The following is a 24,303-nucleotide window of genomic DNA, read 5'->3' as shown; positions in this document are numbered from 1 at the left end:
AAATGTGCCGCCGCCGTCGATCGCTAGGGCCCATTTGACTAGAGCACAGGCGTCTTCGGTAGCCTTTCAGGCACACATCCCGATCCAGGACATCTGTAGAGCCACGATGTGGTCCTCGGTCCACACATTCGCGTCTCATTATGCCATCACTCAGCAGGCCAGAGACGACGATGGGTTTGGCAGAGCTGTATTACAATCTGCAAAGCTGCGAACTCCTACCCGCCTCCACGGGAACTGCTGGGAGTCACCTAATGTGGAATGGACATGAGCAAGCACTCGAAGAAGAAAGGACAGTTATCTTTCCGTAACTGGTGTTCCTTGAGATGTGTTGCTCATGTCCATTCCACAACCCGCCCTCCTTCCCCGCTGTCGGAGTTTCCGGCAAGAAGGAACTGAGGGTCGGGGGAGCCAGCAGCGCCCCTTATACCGCGCTATGTGGGCACCAGAGCCGCTCCCCTACGGATATTGCTGAGGGAAAAACCGCAACTGGCACATGTGGCAAGCGCACACATCTAATGTGGAATGGACATGAGCAGCGCATCTCCAAGAACACCAGTTACAGAAAGGTAACTCTTTTTTGGCAGCAGGGTGGAGGCTATGCTATTGTGTTTCAGTAAAAGACGATCTATTAAATCTGCTGCCACCCTTGCTGTGAAAAATTGTACACTTGGTATCTGAAATCCGTAATCCTAGCACCAGTGGATTAATATAGCTGATCAGCTATATTTTACTAAAGACTCATTTCGGATCAAGTTCTTAATTCACTTGGCAAATGGCCTCTGCTGGACATCCCAATCCAGGAAGGTTTTATCGGCTGTTAGTGTTTGTCCAATCAGAAAGCTGTGCGGTGCAGTGGAAAGAATGGTACTGTAGTCTGCTGTTACATTACGCTGCATGGTAATCTGTCTCGGTCCTTTTTGGCTGGTGTTATTTAAGTAACGATGTTCTTGTCTGACTGTTAGTTAAAAGGTAGTTCAGGTCTCTGAATCCAGCAAATGCTAAAATATAGCACATCAAAACAACTAATGACTCTTCTGTCACTTAACATTCCAGACATTGTCTCTAAGGTGAAATGAAATGAAGCATAACATCGTATCTACACCTGGAAAAAGTTTCCATAGATTTGGATATAAATTGGGCATGCTTATGGGCATTTAGGCTGCTGTGACATTTAACTTGCGAAGTAATAGGGCACCTACTTGTGGTGTTAATAGAATATTATGCTGTAAAATCTTTAAATGCAAATGCTTTTCTTGTACGTGCTGTGTTGCAGTGAATTGTATGTGTAGTGCACCTTTATTCCTGCTTCAGTAGGACTCTGGTAAATAAAATTGTCATTTGGGTGGGGGATAATAACCTAGAAACATTTGTTCTAGGGGAGGGATAAGGAAAGCAACCTGATGAAATGTTGGTCATTGAATACTCATACAGGCTGAAGAGTTTTTCGGCCTTTTAGCATTCAAAGAAGTGCAGTGAGCAAATGGGATGGTTTTGGATTAGTCCTGGGATATAGGCCCTTTCACCTCTGGGTCATTGGTTTGGTTGCAGTTTTGGTCACCAGTGACTGACAGTCATTGCCATCTGCCTTGTGAATGAATTTGCTGACTCCGCACAGTTCCTAATGGGAGGGTATCCCCATTGTACAAACTACCACCATGTTTGGCACCTCTTTTGGCAGCCTCAATGGAGGCACCAGGGATTTAAGGCAGGGGATTCCAAAACTTTTTGCTGTTTCAACTCCATTTTAATGAAGTGTTTCCTGCTGGGACTCCAGACTGCATTGAGGATACAGTTTTTTGAAGAACAAAATAGCACCCTCTGCCCAGCATACGTGTGAGGTTGTGCTGCATGAAAGATACCAATTAACTCTACAAAATGGGCGTCCTTGACACATAGTCACCTCTTACATATGGTGCATGCAAGGTCATGTCATGCCATGCAAAGCAAAATGCCATATGCTACACGCTAGGGATCACTGTGACCCCATCCGCTGCTGGTGGTGTGATCCACATTTGTGGTCGTGACCCAATTTGATAACCACTGAATTAAGGCCTGTTCCTACTCTCATTATGGCTATTTATTGAGTAATCATGATTGTTGTCTTATGCTTACGGATGGAAATTGGAATCTGAGGGTGAACTCTGGTCTTGCATTGGATACTTAACACTTTTTTCACACTTGAGGCATTCAGGATTAATCTGTCAGTAACAGCTTAAAAAAAGTAACGTTCTTTGCTATGGGGAAAAGTTAAATGGCCTTGCTTTCTTTTGATTTACAGTGATCTAAAGAGAGAAAAGAGAGTCCCCTCACCTGATATTATAGTGTTATCAGACAATGAACCTTCGAGCCCTAGAATGAATGGTTTAACAAAAATAGCATTAAGAGAGACCAACACAGAGGCACTCATGGTGAGTCCACATTTTTTGATACACTAGAGGCTATGTTACTTAGAAATATTGAAACAGGCACTAATTATTCTGAGTTGCAGTTGGGACTACAGGATGTAAGATTCAGCAGATGTTTTCACCTTTTTCATATACAGCTTCATGCAGTTTGAGCTCTCGGGGCTTGAGGCTGTATTAAGGACTGAAGTCAGTCTGTCCGTTTGGGTTTCTACTCCTTACATCCTCTCCTCCCCTGGCCCCATAATTTTTCAGAGAAATATATGGAAACTTGTTAGCCACCCGTTCAGTATTTTAAAATAGCACAGTATTCCCTCTTCAGAAGTAGAAACTTTTTTTGTTTAAAGCAAAATGAGTTGTTAATTTTCTGAGTTTAGTAAAGGATGAATTTTAAAGCCTGCTTTTGCTTTGAGCTCTTTCTCAGCACTTAGTTTTTATGTCCACAGATTCCAGATGAATGCTGTTAGTCCCATTGAGTTATTCTGCTGTAGGTTGTTGTTACTTGTACTTTATCATCTTTTTTCCTTTCTACCCCACCCCCAAATATCTTAACTGGCCTTACAGAAGAGCAGCCCAGAGGAGCGTGAGAGAATGATTAAACAGCTAAAAGAAGAGTTACGGTTAGAAGAAGCAAAACTTGTTTTATTGAAAAAGCTGCGGCAGAGTCAAATACAGAAAGAGACCACTACTCAGAAGGTATTGATTTCCCCACAGATTTTTAACAACTTGTGTTTTTTGGTTTCTAAACACTGCCAGCATGGTTGTTGCCATAATTTGTGGTACCCTGTATAACTTTCAAATCGAATTGTACTGTAAAACTTCAGAATATCTCTTTAACAGAAAAAGCTATTTTCTCCAAACATTAAGTGAATTTCCTTGTTTCTCAAAACAATCCAGTCTGGCAGTCCAACAACAGTAAAAGTAAAGGCCTTTTAAAATCTATTCTTCCTCTCTACAAAATGGGTAGTATATACAGAGAATGCACTTTAAAAGTTCATTCTAGTTCCAGTGGTATTCCCCATTTTAAATACAGAAGTTATCTTTTGGAATCTTTGTATTCAGAATACTTATTTAAATTAACCTTTTCAAAGGTGGTATCCTTTCCACTGACTTTGAATATGCATTTGTAGTGTAAGAGCTTTGCAGTATATCCCTTCTTAAAATTATATACAATAGTTTACCAGAACTTTGCTGTTGAATATATGGCTCTTCCCTAGTGCATCATGTCCTCTTAGTCTTCGTGTTTTCGCTGTTTTTAGTTTTCCTGATAAAACACTGTAAAACTGTCCATTAATCAGTTTTATGCTTTTTAATTTGAAGACATGTTGACAGTTTAAGCATCTGTGTGAATATTGTGCACTTAAAATCCTTAAACAAATAATCCAAATCCTTAATAGAATATTTTCCCGCATTAATATCACCAAAATACTTTTGAAAGGTATGAACATCTAAGAGTCACAAACACACAGAACCAGTAGCAAAGTGCTGTATCCCTTACTCTGCTTTAGATGTTACTGATAAACCCATGCAAGGGAAACTCAAAATTCTGAATTCTAGTCTTGGCAGATGAATAGTTGAAAATCATTTCCTGTTTAACTTTACTTTAAAATTTGTGTAACTTTATGGATCTTAACAGTTTTTGTACATATTTAAATGCATTTCAGCTCACATTGGAGGTGGGAAAGGAGAACTGTTTTATTTCCCTGACTTTTTTGTGATATTTTTCTTTTGGAGTCCTTTGTTTTTAAACTCACATTTTTGTTCACTGAAACCAATTAGATGTGTTGGGTACATGCATTACATAATCTGCTGCTGAACACTCATGAAGTGAACTTTGGATATTGAATTGACTAAGTAGAATGGAACAACGCATTTTTAGAATGCTTTCTTAATATCCCGATTAGTTTTTGGGTAACAGTCCTTAACAATTAATGACGTTTGCCCATGCATTGGGGACTGAATTAGGTTGTATATTGAGACCTATTTAATTTTTAAATAGCTCATTTTAAAATGTATTGTAAATTACTAAACTGTTTTTATATAATTACTTTTAAAGACGTTACAAAGGGGTGTGTGTGTGTGTGTGTGTACACGAGTAAGAATGAATGAATCCCTTATCTATACTTGAACGCTAATTTAGGGATTTAAACATGCCAGTTAGACTGTGAGTGTGTGAGAGAGAGATCATTGAGTTATAAGGAAGCAAATATTTTTATTTTCCTTCATTGCTCCAATTCTGCTCATACCCTCTCACGGGTCTGTCTTTCTGGTTTTTTCTCTTACAGCCTCCTGGTTCCTCTGGGAGTGCTGTGGCCACCCCTCCCCCATTGGTGCGGGGAACACAGAATGTTCCTTCTGGCAAACCATCCCTTCAGGTTAGCATGGGGGCCTCAGATGTTGCCAGGTTTGGGGCACGCAGTGGAAATGAAAGTGCATAGTAATAGGAGGGATAATTTTCAATATAGATCTAGCAAAGTTGCTCCATATATTGCTGGGTGGAGACATAGTAATATGTTGATGACATCTCTCCTACTTCTAATCTTAATAAACATTCCAGCAAAGTTGTACAGTAGCAGGTAATGAACACAAAAAGCATCCTGCAAGTTTTATTTCACAGGACTGGATGTCTAGAGTCTGGTTAGTTGTCACAAAAAGAGTTTGGTTCCAAGTGGCATTCTTTTTATTGATTAAACCAGTGCTAACCCCATGAATCCAGTTACAATAAGCTTTTAAGACTGGGAGTGGGGGAGAAAACCCCTATAATAATATCTTCCAGTGGCTGATTTTTAGTCAAATTCCAAGTGCACTTTCCTGACTGATTTAGGGCCTGATAAGATAAGAGGTGCTGAAAGAGCCTTTGGCCAAAGAGCACGCTGCTTAATTTTGCTGTGAAACTATCCTACCATCATAAGCAAGTTTCAGGGCACTAGAATAAAATGATCAACTCAAAGGTTGACAGATTCTTTATTTCTATTGCACAGAGAGACAGCTGCCCTCACTAAAGACAGCATTTTAGGAGGAACTTGCACCACAAATGAAATTTTCAAGTAACAAAGACAGTGGAAATTTTTTCAGTCATGGAAGGCATATAGTCTAGTGGTTAGAGTCAGGACTCCTGGGTTCTGTTGCTGTTCTGTCTCTTACTTGCTGTACGAATTTGGGGCAAGTTACTTTACCTCTCTCTATCTGTTTAACTGTAAAATTGCAATAATTCCTGAATTTTGCAAAGTTTATTTAATGTTTGTAAAGCATTTCTTGAATTCTTGAATGAAAAGCACAATATAAGTGAACATTAGCTTCCCCTATGCCCTTCAAAGTATGAAGTTTTATTACTTACTATAAATAGTGAAAGGGGAAGCTCCAGTGCATTTGTGAGAACCTTAACTCATGAACAGTGGCCAATTTTTGGCTTCTCTAAGTGAACAGATACCCAGATGTATAAAGCTGTATTTCATGTAGTAAAAAGTTATCCACCCTAGAATGGATACCCTATTATAATTGAAATCTTTGTTTTTCTCACTGAAGCAGTTTTGAATAATGAACCTCTGTGCCTTTATGTTCAGTGTAAGGTCTGAGACTCGCCTATAGCGTTCCCTCAATACCAAAAACAGCTCAGCAGATAGACAAATTAAGGCAAGTAAAGAGGAGAGAGAGGAAGTAGAAAAAAGAAAAATTTCTTTGGGTATTCACAAGGAAGGCATGGCAGTGCAGTGTTTGCAAATGACGTAGGCATACAGTCAAATACCACTGTGAGAAACTAAATATAAACATCTATCTAGATAAGCATGTTCTGTTTTTCTAAAAAATAAATTTAAAAGTAAATGCTCCTCTGTTTTGTAGACCTCTTCTTCACGTATACCGGGCACTGTTATTCCCCCTCCATTGGTCCGTGGAGGGCAACAAGCATCTTCAAAACTGGGATCTCAGCAGAATACACAGATAGTAATGCCACCTCTTGTCAGAGGAGCACAGGTAAGAATTGGTGTGGTGGAAGGTCTCCCTCACCGCATCAGGTATGTTCTTTCTTTCCATTCCCCGCAGGGCTTAGGGGATTGTCTCATGAATTCTCTCCACTTTTACATTCCAACTTCAAGGCTCTGAGTCATGATCACCATTCTCCTTACCCAAGAGGGTGGGATAAGGTTCTTGTAAGACCCCCTCCTTAATAGACTGGATGCATTACTGTTGCGTGTTGCAAGGTCCTTCCAATGTGTGCTGACTAAATGCACTGTCACTCCTAAGAGACTTATGCTGAGGACTAATCCAGGTCTCCTATGGTGATGCAGAGTACTACTATTAGGCAAGCTTTACCCAGCAGATCAATGTAGAAGACTTAATCCTACTGTGTTTTTGGTTCTTAAAACATTTTTCTACTTACTTTTCCTGTTTTATCAGTTTCACCTCTGATGTATGTTTTAATCTCTCTCAATGCCTTCATTGTCAAATTGACTGACGGGCTGCTAGAATGAGACAGCAAACTGGAGAACGGAAAATGCTGTGAAGGTGTCTTGTTTTTAAGCCCTTTTGTCGTCTATGAGGGGAAAGTAGTGGTTGCACCAAAGAAGCAAGGTGGGGAGGGGAGAGAGTTGCCTCCAGTGGATCTTACTGAATTTACGTGATCACTGTGTGATCCAGGGAAACTTTTATCTCGCTCAGTGCAGATTTATTTTGCAGTCATGGGGCTACTTTTTTTTTTTTTTTTAACTAAACCATCTGTGCCTGCTGGATGGCTAATGTTAAGAAAGAAGGTATGGCACCTGGGATTTAGTTTCCTTTCAGTCCTGATTAATATGCAAAAAACTTGTTCACTCTAAAGTAGAATAGCTGCACTAATAATCTTAAAATTTAAACAGACTATTAGGAGCTATACATTTTTGAAAAGAACTGTTGACTTCAAAACTTAAGCCAAAAATCTAACCATTTTGGCCTTGATCAACACAATGGTCTGAAGCTAAGCATCTTTTCTAATGTTGCATTCTATGTTGCTTCTCTGGGAATGCATTTACAGTCAAAATGAAGCTGCGGCTTTTGACAATGATGTTAATGTTGTTGTGTTGTGTTTTTGTTTTTTGTTCCCTGACTTGCATCATTTCCATCACATCATTTCATCCTACCTCACCTCTCACGCACTGTTTTCCACTTTCTCTAACACTCTCCATCCCATCCTTCATGGAACCATTGCATCAGCCCATCTCTGTTTCTCCCCAGCAAATCCACAACATCCGACAGCACTCCAGCACGGGGCCACCTCCACTGCTTCTGGCACCACGGGCATCCGTCCCCAGTGTACAGATTCAGGGACAGAGAATTATACAACAGGGTTTAATCCGCATTGCCAATGTTCCCAATACCAGCCTGCTTGTCAATATACCACAGGTGAGATCCAAAAGATACAGAACACTATTCACTTCTGTTCTTTTGAGACTAAATACAATTACTGATTTGTCCAGTTGCTACATCTCATTACTCTGTTTGCAGTCTTCTCTCCTAACTGATGTAAGTGGTTATTATTGTTACTACTCCGCTCTTTGTTCTTTGCTTGCAGGCAGTATCTTTATTCAAAGTTTGCAAAAGCTCTAGATAATATATGCACATACGAGGGAAAAGAACAGTCCATATGAATTTGTTCATTCCCAATAAAAATCTATTCATTTAAGTTAATTTAAAATGCATTTAACTTTTGACACTTCTGAAGAAGTGAGCTGTAGCTCACGAAAGCTTATGCTCTAATAAATTGGTTAGTCTCTAAGGTGCCACAAGTCCTCCTTTTCTTTTTGCGAATACAGACTAACACGGCTGTTACTCTGAAACCTGTAAATTTAGTGCATTTTTTGTATTGTCTCTGAGAAGACAGAGGAAATATGTAACGTCCTGGGGTATGACACAACAAGACTTGGAAGGAACATAAATGTTGTGGACAAATTTTGGGCCTCAGCTACTATACTGGGCATGTTTAGTTGGAAATGTTACCCAGAATCAGTTTTAGTTTCTCTTCTCTTCCTTCCTTCTACCCCCTTCTCTCTTCTAAGGAAGCATTTTCTCACATAAATAAAATAACCACTATTTAAGCAGAACCCAAAATGCACAGTGCATTTCTGTTAGTGAACCAGTGACGGAGACAAAAGCAAACTATTGGCTTATGATTCATAATCTATGCAGGGAAAAGTCAGCATTTGTCATATCAAAAAGGACAAAATATTAAGGGGAAGTACTGTAAATGGCCTTTTCAAGCTTCTAAGAATACACTGCAAAAAATGGTCAATGAGCAAAAGTTAAGAACTCTGGAAAAGTATTTGCTAGGACTAGATGCCTGGTAATGGAATGCCTAGTATTGCACTTATAGGTGACCCATTTATATCAAGGGCACAAGTCATAGCCCACAGAATAGACGTCAGGGTATGTGAAATTAGTTTTTTGGTGAGAGGTGGCTTAATCCAGTTCCAAATAGTTTTTGTGATGTGGACGCTGGTCTACTATCACAATTGATACTAGTTGGCTCTTCGTTGGTTATCTCTGAGAGGACAAGATTAGAATGGGCTATAGGGATTAAACTATCAAGGCAGTTGTATTCTGATCAATAACCATGTTTGTATTTTCTTTAAGGCCTCACCTACTTCAATAAAAGGTACAACAGTGACATCAGCTCAGGCTAATGCTACTACTACCAGTGTTGCTTCTATAGTGAACTCCAGTGAATCCCCAGCCAGCCGGCAAGCTGCTGCCAAACTTGCACTGCGCAAGCAGCTGGAGAAGACGCTACTGGAGATCCCACCTCCTAAACCACCTGCACCAGAGATGAATTTCCTGCCAAGTGCAGCCAACAACGAATTCATTTACCTGGTTGGTTTGGAGGAAGTAGTGCAGAACTTGCTAGAAACTCAAGGTAAGATAGTACCAGATAATTTAGGCTTGCTTATTGAGGGCTTTAAAATATGCTAGACTCGTTAATATAAGTACATTGATTTCAAGTGCTGTGACTTCTCTCACCACCCTCGCCTGTTTTAGAAGCAGCCTGAGTTAGTGTTGAGAGCATGCAACTTAGTCTTAGTTCAGTCACTGATACCATGTGGATTTCTCCAAATTGCTCAATCTCTTCCTTAATTTCTTCATCTTAAAAATGGAAATAATACATACCTTCCTCAAAGAGGTGGTGGTTTTGCACAGCAGTTTTAAATGCAAAGTGCAGCAGAAGTACTCAATTTATTTCTTTAATATTCTTGGTTTATGTGGTGGAGGATGCCTCCTTAGCCTCAGGGAAAAGAGACGGTGCTGGCCCTTCCTTATCTCCTAAGAAGAGTTTGAGTAGTAATGCCTTTTAATCATGGCTGTCTCAGAAGAAATATTTTGGGTTCTCCCACAGTAGTTAAGTAAACTGCGAACAAAAATGTAATATTGGTTTCAGTAATCTCTGTGGCTTTCAAATTTGTGTTCTCTAATTCTGGGCTTTCTAGAAGCCCACGATCATCCTGGATTCTTGGGTGCTGGATACTGATTGTAAGAACTTTTTTCTCTAGAACAGCAGTTCTCAAACTGTGGATCGGGACCCCAAAGTGGGTCGCAACAACATTTTAATGGGGTCACCAGGGCTGGCTTAGACTTGCTGGGGTCTGGGGTGGAAGCCAAAGCCCAAGCGGTTCAGCCCTGGACACTGGGGCTCAGGTTACACGCTTCCTGTCTGGGGCTGAAGCCTTTAGGCAGCGGTGTGGCTTGGGTGGGCTCAGGCTTCAGTTCTCTCCCTGCAGCCCCTCCTGGGGTCGTATAGTAATTTTTGTTGTCAGAAGGGGGTCGTGGTACAATGAAATTTGAGAACCCCTGCTCTAGAAAGCTTCCTTGCCCTTATCTTCAATTCTCTGTGGCCCTCCTCAGAGAATCTTACTGGGTAGAGGACGTGTTTCAGAATAATATTCTGGTGTGGACATTACCTGGAAATCTCAGTGGGTTTCTATCCCAACTTGTTCCTAAAAGCAAAGAGTATTTGCATTTCCAAATTAACCGAATTTGTGTAATTGAAAAAGCTTTAATTTGCTTGCTGAAGATGAAGGAAGTTGACCTCCACGTTCAACGTGACCTAGATCTGATCATTTTGTTTTGCAATGGAGCTTTAAGTATGAGGACTGTAGTTAAGACTTGGCTAGACAACAAAGATTTCTACACAGGTAACCTCTGAAGTTATAACCTTGAAGACCCATAGATCTGCCTCCTGTTCCTTTGGAAGGTGTTTTTTTTTTTTATTCAACCACCTATTCAATTTCACATTGGGTCATTGACTCTGAGGCTTTTAGGCAGTGCTTGCACAGTAAAGTAAAAACCACCCCAAGAACAAACTCACTGTTCCAGTCAGTGGTGGTAGAGTGGACACCACACACCATGCTGCCTCACTAGTTTGTTATAAATTTGACCTGGAGGCAACCATCTCTTAAAACACAATAAGAAAGTGGTTCACTTTCTATTGCCTGTTCAGTCTTTGGCCTCGGAGACTGAATAAGCCAATAAGACTGCAGTTTATGATGATTGATTTCATGTGGGGGCAGAGAGGTGACTTGAATACTTGTGACTACTAGAACTGTGCTTAAAAGTGACTCCCTTCACATGGATCTGATTTCAATTGGCTGCTTTGTGTCTAATCCAGAGCCATCAAATCCACCCCCAAAGTACAGCTGGCTTTCCTTGGGAATTGTGACCCTCTTACTATTCTCTCCTCCTAGCAGGTTAGTCATGCTAGTCACAAGTGGGTTATTAGTATGTCGCTAGGTGGGCTCAGCTTCTGTAAGGTTCTTTTCCCTAAAGATCCATTGCCACACTTCAGTAAAGTTTAAAAATATACTTTTTTTAAATCAATATTTAGGTATGAATAGCTTTCACCCTTACTAATAATCTTGTGTCTCTTACCTAATCCATTCACTGATGTCACAATCCATCTTCCTCCTGGAAACCATTCTTTTGCTGTTAATCCTAGCTTGTGGGGACTTGGGCAGGATAGACTCATAGATATTAAGGTCAGAAGGGACCATTATGATCATCTAGGCTGACCTCCTGCACAACACAGGCCACAGAATCTCACCCACCCACTCCTGCGATAAACCTGTCACCTATGTCTGAGCTATTGAAGTCCTCAAATAATAGTTTAAAGACTTCAAGGTGCAGAGAATCGTCCAGCAAGTGACCCATGCCCCATGCTGCAGGGGAAGGTGAAAAACCCCCAGGGCCTCTGCCAATCTGCCCTGGAGGAAAATTACTTCCCGACCCCAAATATGGCAATCAGCTAAACCCTGAGCATGTGGGGAAGACTCACCAACCAGATATCCAGGAAAGAATTCTCTGTAGTAACTCAGATCCCACCCCATCTAACATCCCATCACAGGCCATTGGGCCTATTTACCACTAATAGTCAAAGATCAATTAATTGCCAAAATCATACCATCTCCTCCATAAACTTATTGAGCTTAATCTTGAAGCCAGATAGGTCTTTTGCCCCCACTGCTTCCCTTGGAAGGCTGTTCTAGAACTTTACTCCTCTGATGGTTAGAAACCTTCGTCTAATTTAAAGTCTAAACTTCCTGATGGCCAGTTTATATCAGTTTGTTCTTGTGTCCACATTGGTACTGAGCTTAAATAATTCCTCTCCCTCCCTGGTATTTATCCCTCTGGTATATTTATAGAGAGCAGTCATATCTCCCCTCAGCCTTCTTTTGCTTAGGCTAAACAAGCAAAGCTCCTTGAGTCTCCTTTCATAAGACAGGGTGATGAGACATTAGGAAGGTCTTATGTAGACACACATTGGTAACCGAGAGAGATGGGAAAAGACATGCAGAAAACAAATGTTTAAAGAGGTTTTGCTTATACAAGTGTTTTTAAAGAATGAGGAAGGGAGAATACTTTTTAAAAGGCATTTACTTTGTATTATGAGACTTTATACAGGTCATCATAGCTAACTTCTGCATACAATATAACCCCATTTAGTTAACTTCAGGTTAACTAAATATTGGTCATGTCCATTTGACAGCAATGCTTCCCATCTAAACCCTGGGTTTTTTATGAAGACTTCAGATGTCTGAAACCCTTCAGAAAATTGAGGTTGTACTATATGGGCTTCAAGAATCCGCGTGTGTGTACTACCTGTTGGTTTGTTTCTTGGGGGGGGGGGATGACCATTTTTAACCCATGCATAATCTTTCATGATGATCCTGTGAGGTTATTGTCAAATGTTGTTGTATATGTGGTTTAGTCAATTGTTTGGATATTGAGAAAAATTGTAAATAACCTTAAATAGACGGTTTTCATGCCATAGACTTGACAGGTCCCTGTCTAGAATAGGTTAGACCTATTGCAACAAAGGATGACAGTAATGCAGAGGGTAGGACCAAGATCATGATTTATATACGCATTTTGGTAATTAGACTATTTTTAAAAAAAAATTTTATACTAATATTGGTGGACAGGGTCTAGAATGAAGACTGGAGTGTCCCTCAGTTTAAAAAAGAGATGAAAGATGTATTGCCAACCGAACAAAACTGTCCAGATGTGCAAAATAGCCATGTGACTTTATAAATGTAGCTCTTATCCTTCCTTAACCCTTTCTCTCATCTTTATTTTTTAATGATCATACTTATTTTGTCATGTCAAAAAATTAGACGTTCGTTTCCTTGCCACAAGGACTATATTGCCTTTCAAGTGTCTAATATACTTTGGGGCAGTTTAAAATAGTAATTTTTGGCTTTCATTTTAGCAGTAGGAAAGGAGGGAGGGCACAAAGTGAGGAAAATTTACTTCACAGATAAGGATTTAGAAACCAGAAGCATAAAGCCATAGTAGTTGCTGGCCAGTAATGATACTTTTAGAAGTCTGAATACAAGGGTAAGGGAAGAATTACACGCCAGTATTTTCTTGCAAAAATCTTCTGATCTAGTTTTTGTGAGGAGCGGGCTTTATTTAACTCCCATGGCTCTGGGATGGTGTGTGGCTCCACTATGTATTCTTTAGGTAGTCTGCTTTGGTAAGTAACTCCTTGTTGCCAAGATTCAGACTTGCTTGATGCACAGATAAAAATTGGTTAAAATTATTACTAAGAGTAGTAAATGAAACTGTGTGTGAGGATAAAAAGGATAAAATAGGAACATAAACGGACACCCACTTGGAGTGATGGGAGCTTGTGAACAAAAGCATAGACTCTTTAGAACCTGCAGTGGTGAGCTAACCTGGTTGCATTCCACAGGTAAAGTTTCAGTCACAGCCTCATCTCAGGAGCCCTATATGTGTGCTCAATGTAAGACTGACTTCACTTGCCGCTGGAGGGAAGAGAAGAATGGAACCATTATGTGTGAAACCTGTATGACATCAAATCAGAAAAAGGCCCTCAAGGCTGAGCACACTAATCGGCTGAAGGCTGCCTTTGTGAAAGCACTGCAGCAAGAGCAGGAGATCGAGCAGCGGATACTGCAACAGACTGCTTCTCCTGCACAGACCAAGTCAGAACCTGTAGTCCAGCACCACTCACTCAAGCAGGTAGGAATCCTTCAGTACTAAATTAGCCATTGCAGATAATCGAGCAAGGCTTCCTCTGCTGTACATGCCCATTGTGCTCCTGCCATACGTTTTAAAAGCCCATGCACTTGTTTTGCACCACACACAGGTGTGAAAGTTGATACAAGAAGAGCTTGTTGTATAAGCTCTGAAGCGTATTTTGAATTAAGTTTTTGGCTGCCCTGTTAATACTCCAGTGTGCTATGGTAAGGGAATCCTAAGGTTGAGATGTGAGCTCTGCTCCTAAAGTAGCAGAGAACAAACACTTACTTCTGGAGAGGCATCATGGGGAGACACTTGCACTGTTTCAAAAACCTTCTCTGGCAGATTGAGGAGGAACACTGATGAATCTGAAGAGTCACATCCAGCTCTTATTAAGAAATAAGGGCATAAGCCTGCATATTCAAAGGGGAAGGGTGCCCCCAGCACTCCAGGGAAGGAGAGAAGGTTTTTATCAACACTGGTGTGTTACGCCACCTTCTAGTAGCCACCAAATAGCATGTGTCCTTGGCTGTAACACCAGTGGGAGGGCCCAGTGACAGAGGTCATAGAGCCATTGCTGTAATGCTTGGAAGAGCTCCATTTTTAGATATTGACTGAAATGTTAAAGAACTCATGGTTGTTTAGGCAGGAGGTTGGGTATCAACAGGACACTTAAATTCTAATTTTAGTTAAAATATTTCAATTTCAAAGACCGCTCTTCTCACCTTGTTTCAACTGAACTGCTCCCACGTAAACTCCAGAATCCCACGCTAAGGAGCACGTTTGGGACAGCATTCTTTTAAAACCACAACCAAGCTCTCTGCCATCCTATAACTTGGTACAGATCAGATACATTCCAGTGACCCTGTGTAGATTTGTAATAGCAATTAATGAAAGAATAAAAGAGCAGCAAAACTATTACAGGCAAAAACTTGTACAAAATAATAAACTGTTGATTAGCTCACTTATGGCTTGATTACTACTTAAAATCAATATCACTGGTAAAATGAGTCCATTTGTTGTTCTCAGGGTGTTATTTTGGAAGGGGAGGTGGCAAGAGGAGCAGAATAACTCTGCTCTGTGTGACACTGTAGAGCCAAAAAAGAATTGGATAAGTTCATGGAGGATAGGTCCATCAGTGGCTATTAGCCAAGATGGTCAGGGACACAATCCCATGCTCTGGGTGACCCTAAGCTTCTGAGTGCCAGAAACTGGGACTGGATGATGGGATGGATCACTTGATGATTGACATGTTCTGTTCATTCCCACTGAAGCATCTGGCACTGACCAGTTGGAATACAGGATGCTGAGCTAGATGGACCATTGGTCTTACCTAGTATGGCCGTTTTTGTGTTCTTGCGTTCTTGCACAGTTTGTAGCATATAAAAATGTCTTTAATTTTGGGTTTGTCTAAATCAAGGAAATTCTGCTTCAGTGCAAGTACATCAGTGTAGTTACTCGTAAAAATTTCCCTAATTTAGATAATCACAAATTTGATAGGAAACACTTAGAAACGTCGTATAGAGAGGTGTGAAAGGAACTCCTGATGCTGTGAGATGCAAGATCTCTGTTGTTGTGTAACCCGTGTCCATGCCAGAGGCTTGGGTTCAAATAGCAACTCTGATCATAAATGAAACTGAGTCACTTGGTTGTCTTCTAATCCCAGTCCCCACTTGTACACCTCACAAAAGCACCATGGAATTGGAACACTGCCAAGGAAGTCCAGAACTGGAATGGCAAGGGATGGATAATGTAGGTCAGACTTGCAGTGTGGTGGTGCTTCTGAGAGAGGAAGTTTACGCAGTACTTACCTTCTTTGCTGTTTCTGCTCAGTACGACTGCCTCACCTTTTATGTGCATTTCACTTTTAAAAGGTAAAAATAAGCTGGTTTTGACACCTAGAAAAGCCAGCTTTTATTTTGATTTAGAGATAAAGTTTGTGGCCAGTACCAGGTGTGGTAGGAGGAGGAAAGGAAGAAGAGAAATCCAGTAAAAGATTGTCATAGCTGTTGTCTTGCAAAATGTTCAGTACACAAATTTGCATTCCTGTGCCCTTCTAATTAATTCTTCTCTTGCACTAGACTAGCCAGCTGTCCCGAGGTCCCCCAGGAACCACCCGAGGAGTCTTGCATGCATTTAGTCAGTCACCCAAGTTGCAGAATGCATCCACTGCAGCAGCACTTGGTAGTAGGCCAGGTAAGCATGCTGAGAGACCTGTCAGCAAGAGCAATGCTACTACCTGGAAGAAGACCCCCATCACTACAGGTAGACTTTTTTTTCTGTGTGTTCTTTTCTTTGTAGTTGCTAGTTGCATTTTGTTGGCCAGCAACCTTAATTCTTTGTTACTCTTTGGCACCTCCTTGCATAAAGGGCAGTGGCCTGTTGCTCCACCGCCTCACACTTGGTACAGTTATTTACACCTGTCCAAAGTGGCTGTAAAGTTCTACTCTAGGAGAATGGTTGGTTGTGTTTTACCCTACGGTGTAAATGATTTTCCAAGGTGTAGGGCAATGAACGGGTCAGGCCCTGGGTATGCAGCTAATACTGTACTGTTAATATCAACAAAAATTTTGAAACAAACATCATCTGCCTCTACTGAAAGTGGGAAATAATAGATCTTTTGCTGTTGGAAAGGCTACAACACATACTTGTCAATGTGCTTCACAGAATATTTAACTGTTAAACTAGCATTTTAACCTTTTAGGTTAAAGGGTCTGAGACCTCACTTCTGTTATGTCTTCTGGTCTCTTCCTTTAAGCAGTATTTGGAATCCCCAGGAAAGAGATGCTGCTGCAGCAGCTAGCTCTCTGCTGGCTTTGTTTTTTCTGCCCCATATTGAAATCTTTTTATACCATTTAATTTAGAATTGAAATAATATTTGATTATTTGGTCAACTCAGATAGCTTAATGACAAGACTTTTAAACAATCAGGAAAGTTTTGCTACCATTTGTGCAGATGGTTGTGGAGACTTTTCCTTTTGAATGACTGACCTGTTCTGGGTGATGGTAGGGTGTGTTCATATTTTGAGAGCATCCATCCCCATAGTATCTGGGTGACATTTACTGAGCTGTATATTTTCCACTATTCTTGTCTCACAGTCTAAGCATACTGTGACACTCACTTCTTTCTCTTTTTCTATTTTGTCAGGTGGGGCTCTAGCTTTTGTCAACCCTAGTTTAGCTGTGCACAAGACTTCTTCAGCAGTAGACCGTCAACGTGAATATCTCCTGGATATGATTCCCCCACGATCCATCCCTCAATCTGCAACATGGAAATAATGCAGTGGAATGCCCAAGAGGAAGACTTACCTATTTCTGCCATTCTTTTTTAATACCACAATACAGTGGAATCTGCTTTAAACCCAGCTGGATTTGCCCAAGCTTTGTAGGAAGCAAGAAGATTGTTCCTCATCCCATTGAGTGCTGCTGTCCTTGCTATGAGAAAATGATACCAAGAGAGTGGAAACAGACTTGAGCTCATTTGGCTATTACATTCTTGTGATTGGCTCATGGTGAAGGCTGTCAGGAAGGGGGAGAAATTCTTATTTTTTTGGCTTTGTGTATTTAGGTGTTTGGGGGTGTTTTGTGGTCACCAGCACAAAGGAGGACTGAAAGGACTATCTGCCTTTGGTTTCTTTACTTTACGAGCTAGCTAGTCACCAAGCATAGAGTGTTCACTGGCAATCAAGGATGCACTTCCTTGTAAGAAAAATGGAATATGAACCCAGTGATAGCAGATGCATTTAGCAGGTTGAATTCATGTTTGCTTCTCCTCTTTCCCCCACCCCAGAAAGGCAATCTACAATTTATAATAATGAGCTAATGATAAATAAGCGCAAACTCAAATTCCAGTTGGTCGTGATTTCTAATGGACTGGTTGCTGCCCCAACAGTCCCAGCAGGTGGGAGGCAGTGTAGGCCTCTCACTTTCATTGGATTCTGTTAAATAGACTTTGTGGACACTTGATGGTGTAAACCCTGATGTTCTGAACAATAAACAGTACTTTGTTCAGTCTCTCTAATCCAGCACAGAGGCGTCGGCCCTTGCAAAAGTTCCCAGAGACTTTTTTTTTGTTTTTTTTTGTTCTTTTGAGAAGTTGTATTCAAAAACTAGGAGCTCCAGAAGCTGTGTGTAATCGGGGAGGGTGAGGGGAGGGAGCAGAAGGATGAAAGGTAGGAGTCGGGCAACAGGTTCTTCCCTCTGTTATCAGTGGAGAAGCAATCCTTCCTAGTCCATGCTTTAGTGGTGTGATGACTGTACAAGCACATGTTGGGCATGCTTCAGGCAGTACTGCCTAACCCTGATCCCTAGAATTCCATTCTTCCATGCTCCCCTCTATCACATCACTCCAATATTTCAGTTTTGGTAGAGCTTTAGGTAACCCTGCTTTAAGGACAGGATTCTGTGTGGTTTTAATATATTTTGGGATTACACGGATACGTTTAGAATCATTTGGGTTTGGTTTTTTTCACTTTATGTTGGTTACAAGTGGCAGAAATACATACCTTGCTACTTGTATTGCATATTGGTACTAAAACTAGTGCTGATATGAATTCTTTTCAAAGTTATAAATATATATATATATATAAAAAAAAAATAGAGGAAGGGGGAGTTACTATCCAGTTTCTACTTTGAATCTGGTATTTGTTTTCTTAGCAGCTTCAGTTAGATCCTTAATTTAAAACAGTTACTGTGTAGGGCATCCCTTTTCAGATCCACCTATCACATTATGATAAGTTTATTTTAACCCCTCTTCTGTTGTGTGAATATCAATATTTAGATACATTTTTTTTAAACACCCAGTAGTATAGATGACCTAGTTTTGCAAAATGGTATTTTTTGCTGTATAAAGCCCTAGAATTTGTTTGACTTTTTTGTTTTGAATGTATTAAGAACTAGATGAGGATAAGAGGGGTTGTGGGGTTTTTTTTGTTTTGTTTTTTTTATTTTCATTCCAAGGTGTGGGGGGTTTTGTTTTGATGGGGTGGGGAGAAAGAAAGCGTGCATATTATTTTGCACAGTATGAAAGTATTTCAGTTCCTTGCATTTTTTTTGTTCCTGACAAATACCTGTCTTACACACTCGCAAATACAGTTGTCCATTTCTATTTAATGACCTGGGCGAAAATGCGTTTGAGTTTAAATCTCACTTCTCAAATTACAATCTTGTGCCCGCAAATGGCTTTTTGGAAACCTAGGGTATGAACAACTTCTAAGGTCAAAAAGCGTGCCCTTCCTGATGTTGGGCAGCTGTAGTTTCGCCCAGTGCTGCAGAAGTGGGATGGAAGAAGGGGAAGAAGCAATAAAGTTGCTTGTTAAAAGCAATGTCAAAGCTGTTTTGGAGAGTGCCCATATCGGTATAGCAGCATTTAAAACTTTAATTTCAGTAGACAGGATAATGAGAACTCTCAAAGGCCAGAAGATTAAATAAAAATCAAAGCCTGCACATATTGCATCTTGTAGACTTTACCCCCCTCTACCATATTGTATCAGCATAATTTTGGACTTTCTCTTTCCCCTTAAAAGTAATATACTGAGGCCGAATTATTTTAGGAACACAGTGTAAAAGATTGATCAAAAACTCATTTTGCAGATATTATGCAGCATGGATCTAAAAACAGTTTTGACATCGTTTTTTATCTATTGTTCTTGGGATGTTGCAGGTAATTTAAAGATAATTATTGCATATGCTGTTTCTGAAAAGTTTGGCTAAAAATGCAGCAAGAAAAGATTCAAGTGGTGTACGTGGGTAGATTGGCTTACTCGGGCCGTAGGTTGAGAGGCATATATTCCGTTGAGCATGTGCTATACCTGGCCAGTTAAAACTCTATACACTATCTTTAGAATAACTATTAAGATTTGCAACAAATCTTTCCAAATAACTTGCATTTCTCCTCCTTACCTGCCCCTTCCAGCCCTCCCACAATATATATAACAAAACAACACCTACATCTATTGTTCAACTTATGGGATGTTGTAAGAACAAAATCTTCAGTTTATTTTTACTACTGTCATGTTTGGAATTCCTGCCATCAGAAGGGCTATTTGTTTCTCCTACAGATCTGCCCAATGCAGTGTAGTTTGCTGACTCATTCTTACGGGCCTGGAAAGAGGTATCCCACACCCCAGTCCTCTTAAGTGAGGCATAATTTTACCTAAAGCTTCCTCTCCGAGCAAGAGATGATGTACAATTTGATAGTACAACATGCAAATTGATCTCCTTTAGGTGGTACATATTGCAACATGCCCCATATTCCATTCCCCCAACCCTGCATTGCTTTGCTGCAAATTGCCGCATGAGCTGGTTTGACATTGCTCAAATGCTGCTTGCTTCCCCCCTCTCCTGGGGAGAGGGTTAGAGCAGCGTTGGTTCTTGCAAGCCATATAACCTTTCTTTGAGACGTTGCAACTACGAGATTTTATAATACAGTAATAATGAAAATGACTAACTATTGTACTTAGATTTTAGCAACTTGTGAAATAAACCCCTGACTTTCATTTGAACCAGTGTTGAAATTTGGGAGCTGTGTGGTTTTTTAATTTTATTTTTTTATAACCTAATTTATTATCTGTTTGATTTTGGGCATTGACTAGATTCCTGTTTTCTGCCCAGAAACGTGAAAAGTGGCCTGGCTGACCCTTTTATTTTTATAGTGTAGAAGATTTTGACAGCTTTCCAGTTCATGTAAAGTTTGACTTGCTAACTTTTTTGTATTGTAGGGATTCCTGTAAATGGCATTCCAGCTGTAATACTGAGGAGGGTTCTTTTTGGTTAATCTTAAATTCTGGATAGCCTTGTTTTGTTTTCTATAGATATTTTTGATCATTATTTTAGGAACCATTCAGTTACCTCTTAATTATTAAATTTAGTTACCAAATTTTGCTTCCTAAAAAAAAAAGATTTACCAAAGTACAGCTAAGAAAATGAAAATGGGAGACTCGTTTCAGAGCACAGTAGAAGGGAAAAGGCTTATACAGTGGTCGCATCAGAAACCCTATTTGGCTCATATGTCACTTTCTCCTTTTGTAAGGGGGGGACACAGTTGTCATTTTTTTTTTTTTTAGAAAATATATAAATATATATATCTATATATAATGCAAAAAGACCTCAAGGAACCGCAGTAGTGTTTGTCTGCTTAAGGCAGAGTTACGCTGTATATTGCATTTAGCGAAATAACTTGCATTGTGCTTTTTTAAAAAAAATTTATAATCATTTAACAAAGAAAAAACTGTAACAGAGTAACGTTACGCAAGCGCAGGGTATGTTTTTTGTCACTCGTATTTATTGTGACTCTAAATCTTTGATAATAAAACAAAAATTTTAAAAAATATTCCCACTAAAGCCTGATAAGTCAATTTCAATGGAAGAAAAACCTGAAATCAATAACTGTATATTGTATTGTGAGGGATTTTTAGTATTTGAATGACAATAAACAAATGGACAAACTGCTGTCTGCTTTGCTTTTCTAAGCTTGGTATTCAAGTCATGCTCTGAATTCTTTAGAGACCTGTTTTCCCAGAAATGTGCTTGCACACCACTCTGATCAAAGTCCTTGGGAATTACATGTATGCATTTGAGAGCAGACTTTGGGCTTAAATGTTTTGGAGCTGTCTAGTTCAAGATGCTACATTGCAGGTCTGGCATGCCAGTTCTACCAGTGCACTGCACTCATCTGAGGGGTCTAAAAACAGTTCATATTACTGGCTCTTTTTTTAACTACATGCAGAATATGAGGCAGGCTTTCAAAATCTTGACGTCCACAATTGCTATGGATGCGCATAGGAAGGACCTCTGCATTAGAACAGGGAGGCTGGTTTTTGTGGTGTTTTTTTTTTCCCTACCCCAAAAAATACTTTTTTCTGAACTGGGGGGTGAGTAAAATCCACAGACTTCATAACATGAAACATAAAGCACACTGACAGCCAGGCTGGATAAAAAATCGGATTTTTTTTATTTAAATCGGATTTTTTGGATAACCTATCTAAAGCTACATTCTAGCTCAAAGAGACCTCATCATGGTACAGGGATTATACATTCTAATTCTGCAGTTGAGACAATACAGTCATGTCATGTTTAAGAAACATTTTGTAAATGAGTTCCAATAGTTCATGGATTAGGGGCCCGATCTCATGGGGTTCCAGAGGCTTCTGTACAGATTATTTAGGTGAATCTTTCTATCTACCCAACGAGACACAGTGCTCAGTCTAGAAGCTACCATCAGAGATGCTTAGTTTTGCAGTTCTCAAACTGTGGACGTGTCTCCCCAGAGGTAACGTGTTTGTTAACAGCAAGAATAAATAAATATACAGAGGTGAGAAATAACAGACCTCAACTCCATTGTCCCTCTGCACATTTATGTACACCGTCAATCCCTTACCTCTAAAAGTGCAAAGTTTCAAAAAGTTCAATGAATTGAAGATTGTTGGGGGCGGAATAGATCTGGGCAAGGAGAAAGTCTGGAGATAAGTGTGAGAAGTGAGGGACGTGTTTGTTTTGTTGAAGAAAAAATCCAGAACCCATAACGTTGTTGTTTTAGTTAACTAAAACCATTTAAATGTCTCTCTGGCGATGTTCTCCTTCTAACACAGCACGGCAAGAAAATCTTCCAAATATTAATGATTAACCTATTGAATTGGAGATCATTCACCTCCCAATGATTTCATAAATATCTTCTTTAATTATGTTTGGTAAATGAAATAACCAAACAATCATTCATTTTTTGATATTGCTGTAAAACTAATCTGAAAAGTTTTCAAAATAAATCACTGTTTAAAAATGTATTGTGTACTTTCTAAAAATGACACCTACATCTCTGAGTTGTGAAGAATGTGTGTTAAGGTTATAACAACCAACAAGAATGCACTCTTATGTAGAAAACCATGATTAAATAGAGTTTCCAGACTAGTGATTTAAATCAATTTGATTTTAAATCCACCCTGCTGACAACATGCAATTCTGTAAGTAAAACACCTTTCTAGTCAATGCTACATATCGCTTTTGGATGCCTATACATGTTTTCCCGCACCTTCCTCTCAGTCCCTTGTCTGTTAAATTTTGATGAGATCAAACTAAATGTGCTAATGCCATAAACAGGTGGGCTGGATATCATTACAGCAGGACTTACAAAAGCAGACAAAATTCCTACTTTAACTGTCCTCCATTAATTCCCCTCGCTAGCTATGCTCTTCTCTCCAATCGCTAATGGCTCCATCCACTCCCTTTCCCTCTAGGCTTCTAGACAGCTCTAACTTTCTTGTTTCCTAAAGTGAGACGATGACGACCTTGTACAAGTTCATTTCTTCCCTCTTTAACTTCTTGGAATGGTTTAAATTTTGTATTCACATTAGAAATTCTTGGAACAGGAAGAGGCTGAGGAGACTATCTGATGTTCACTTTTGGATGTTGCTTTCCATACCACTCTGGATCAGGTCTTCCCAACAGCTGAGATTTCTGTGCCTGGACAAGATTATCACCAGGGAAAGTTTCGTTCACACAGTACATTCCACCTACTGGGAACTTCACCTTATTACAAAGAGGGAAGACTTCATCTCAGGGAGGCCTACAATAATGCTCATTTTTCAACTAGCCAGAGCCTGGTCTTGTTGTCTCCAGAGATGCCTCAGACCACCAAGGAAAGAGCTGTTTACTTGCTGCCACAGTAACAGTTGTACTTTCTCGGCGTGTAACGTCAGTCTTGAAACTGAACTGTGATTAAGGAGAAAGATGGAAGAATCTGTTCAAACCAGGGTGAAAGCCTGTGGTCTCCTTGTCTCTCCATCTCCTATGCAATTTCCTCAACTTGTACTTTCTCCCTGGACCTTTCTTTACTCTAGGGGCTGTAGATAATCACATGGGCTGTGCAGACAGCGATTCCTCCTTTCCAGAGCTGGTGAAGCTGCCTGGCTTCAGAGCGCCATAACGTCACAGAACCTGGTCAGAGCCATGCTACTGTAATAACCTAGTCCTTTGATAGGCTCCAGGGAGCAGGTTACAAATCTCTGCTAAAATATCTATTTCAGGTAAAGAGGTTTCTTCGGCCTCATTAGGAATCGGATCCATGGAGTGAAGTTGTGGAAGGTGGTAATATATGAAGCTGGCAGGCAGGAACAGCAGTCTGAGCCAGGTTACAAGCATCAGGAAGATCCTGTAGTATCAGATGAGCAGAGGTGGGAAAAGCCCTGAGGTGTATCCATTTTAAGCCTTGACTTAGTTGGCAGGTGAATCTGCCACCCTCCAAAGGGTTAAACCCAGCGCAATAGTCCTTCCAGAGTTATAATGTGGGGGTGGGGCACTACTCTGAGTTACAGAATTCAGCCAATGAGAATTATAGCCCTTTTGAGGCCACCCCCCAGCTGCAGCAGGAGGGGGTGGGGGAAGGAGGCTAAATTGCTCGGGGTAG

General features: G+C 40.3%; 1 protein-coding gene across 17 annotated transcripts in view; it reads left to right on the top strand.

Annotated features, from left to right (window-relative positions):
- Window positions 1–22,682, top strand: part of GATAD2A (GATA zinc finger domain containing 2A) — a 114,012-nt gene extending 91,330 nt beyond the window's left edge. For 11 of the 17 annotated variants that reach the window (XM_073323950.2, XM_073323945.2, XM_073323946.2 and 8 more), the window contains 9 exons: window positions 2,279–2,409; window positions 2,959–3,098; window positions 4,688–4,777; window positions 6,243–6,374; window positions 7,590–7,778; window positions 9,006–9,285; window positions 13,615–13,904; window positions 15,986–16,169; window positions 17,053–22,682. In XM_073323950.2, the coding sequence (XP_073180051.1) occupies window positions 2,279–2,409; window positions 2,959–3,098; window positions 4,688–4,777; window positions 6,243–6,374; window positions 7,590–7,778; window positions 9,006–9,285; window positions 13,615–13,904; window positions 15,986–16,169; window positions 17,053–17,183 (1,567 nt within the window). In that variant the 3' untranslated portion in view covers window positions 17,184–22,682. The remainder of the gene's footprint in view (window positions 1–2,278; window positions 2,410–2,958; window positions 3,099–4,687; window positions 4,778–6,242; window positions 6,375–7,589; window positions 7,779–9,005; window positions 9,286–13,614; window positions 13,905–15,985; window positions 16,170–17,052) is intronic. The other 6 variants (XM_073323954.2, XM_073323952.2, XM_073323955.2 and 3 more) reach the window with 6 other exon arrangements.
- The last annotated feature ends 1,621 nt before the right edge of the window (window positions 22,683–24,303 follow it).

The sequence above is a fragment of the Lepidochelys kempii genome, chromosome 25, assembly GCF_965140285.1.
Source record: "Lepidochelys kempii isolate rLepKem1 chromosome 25, rLepKem1.hap1, whole genome shotgun sequence".
Taxonomy (NCBI): Eukaryota; Metazoa; Chordata; order Testudines; family Cheloniidae; genus Lepidochelys; species Lepidochelys kempii.
Note: the sequence above shows the minus strand (reverse complement) of the source record. Positions and strands in the feature narration are given on the sequence as shown.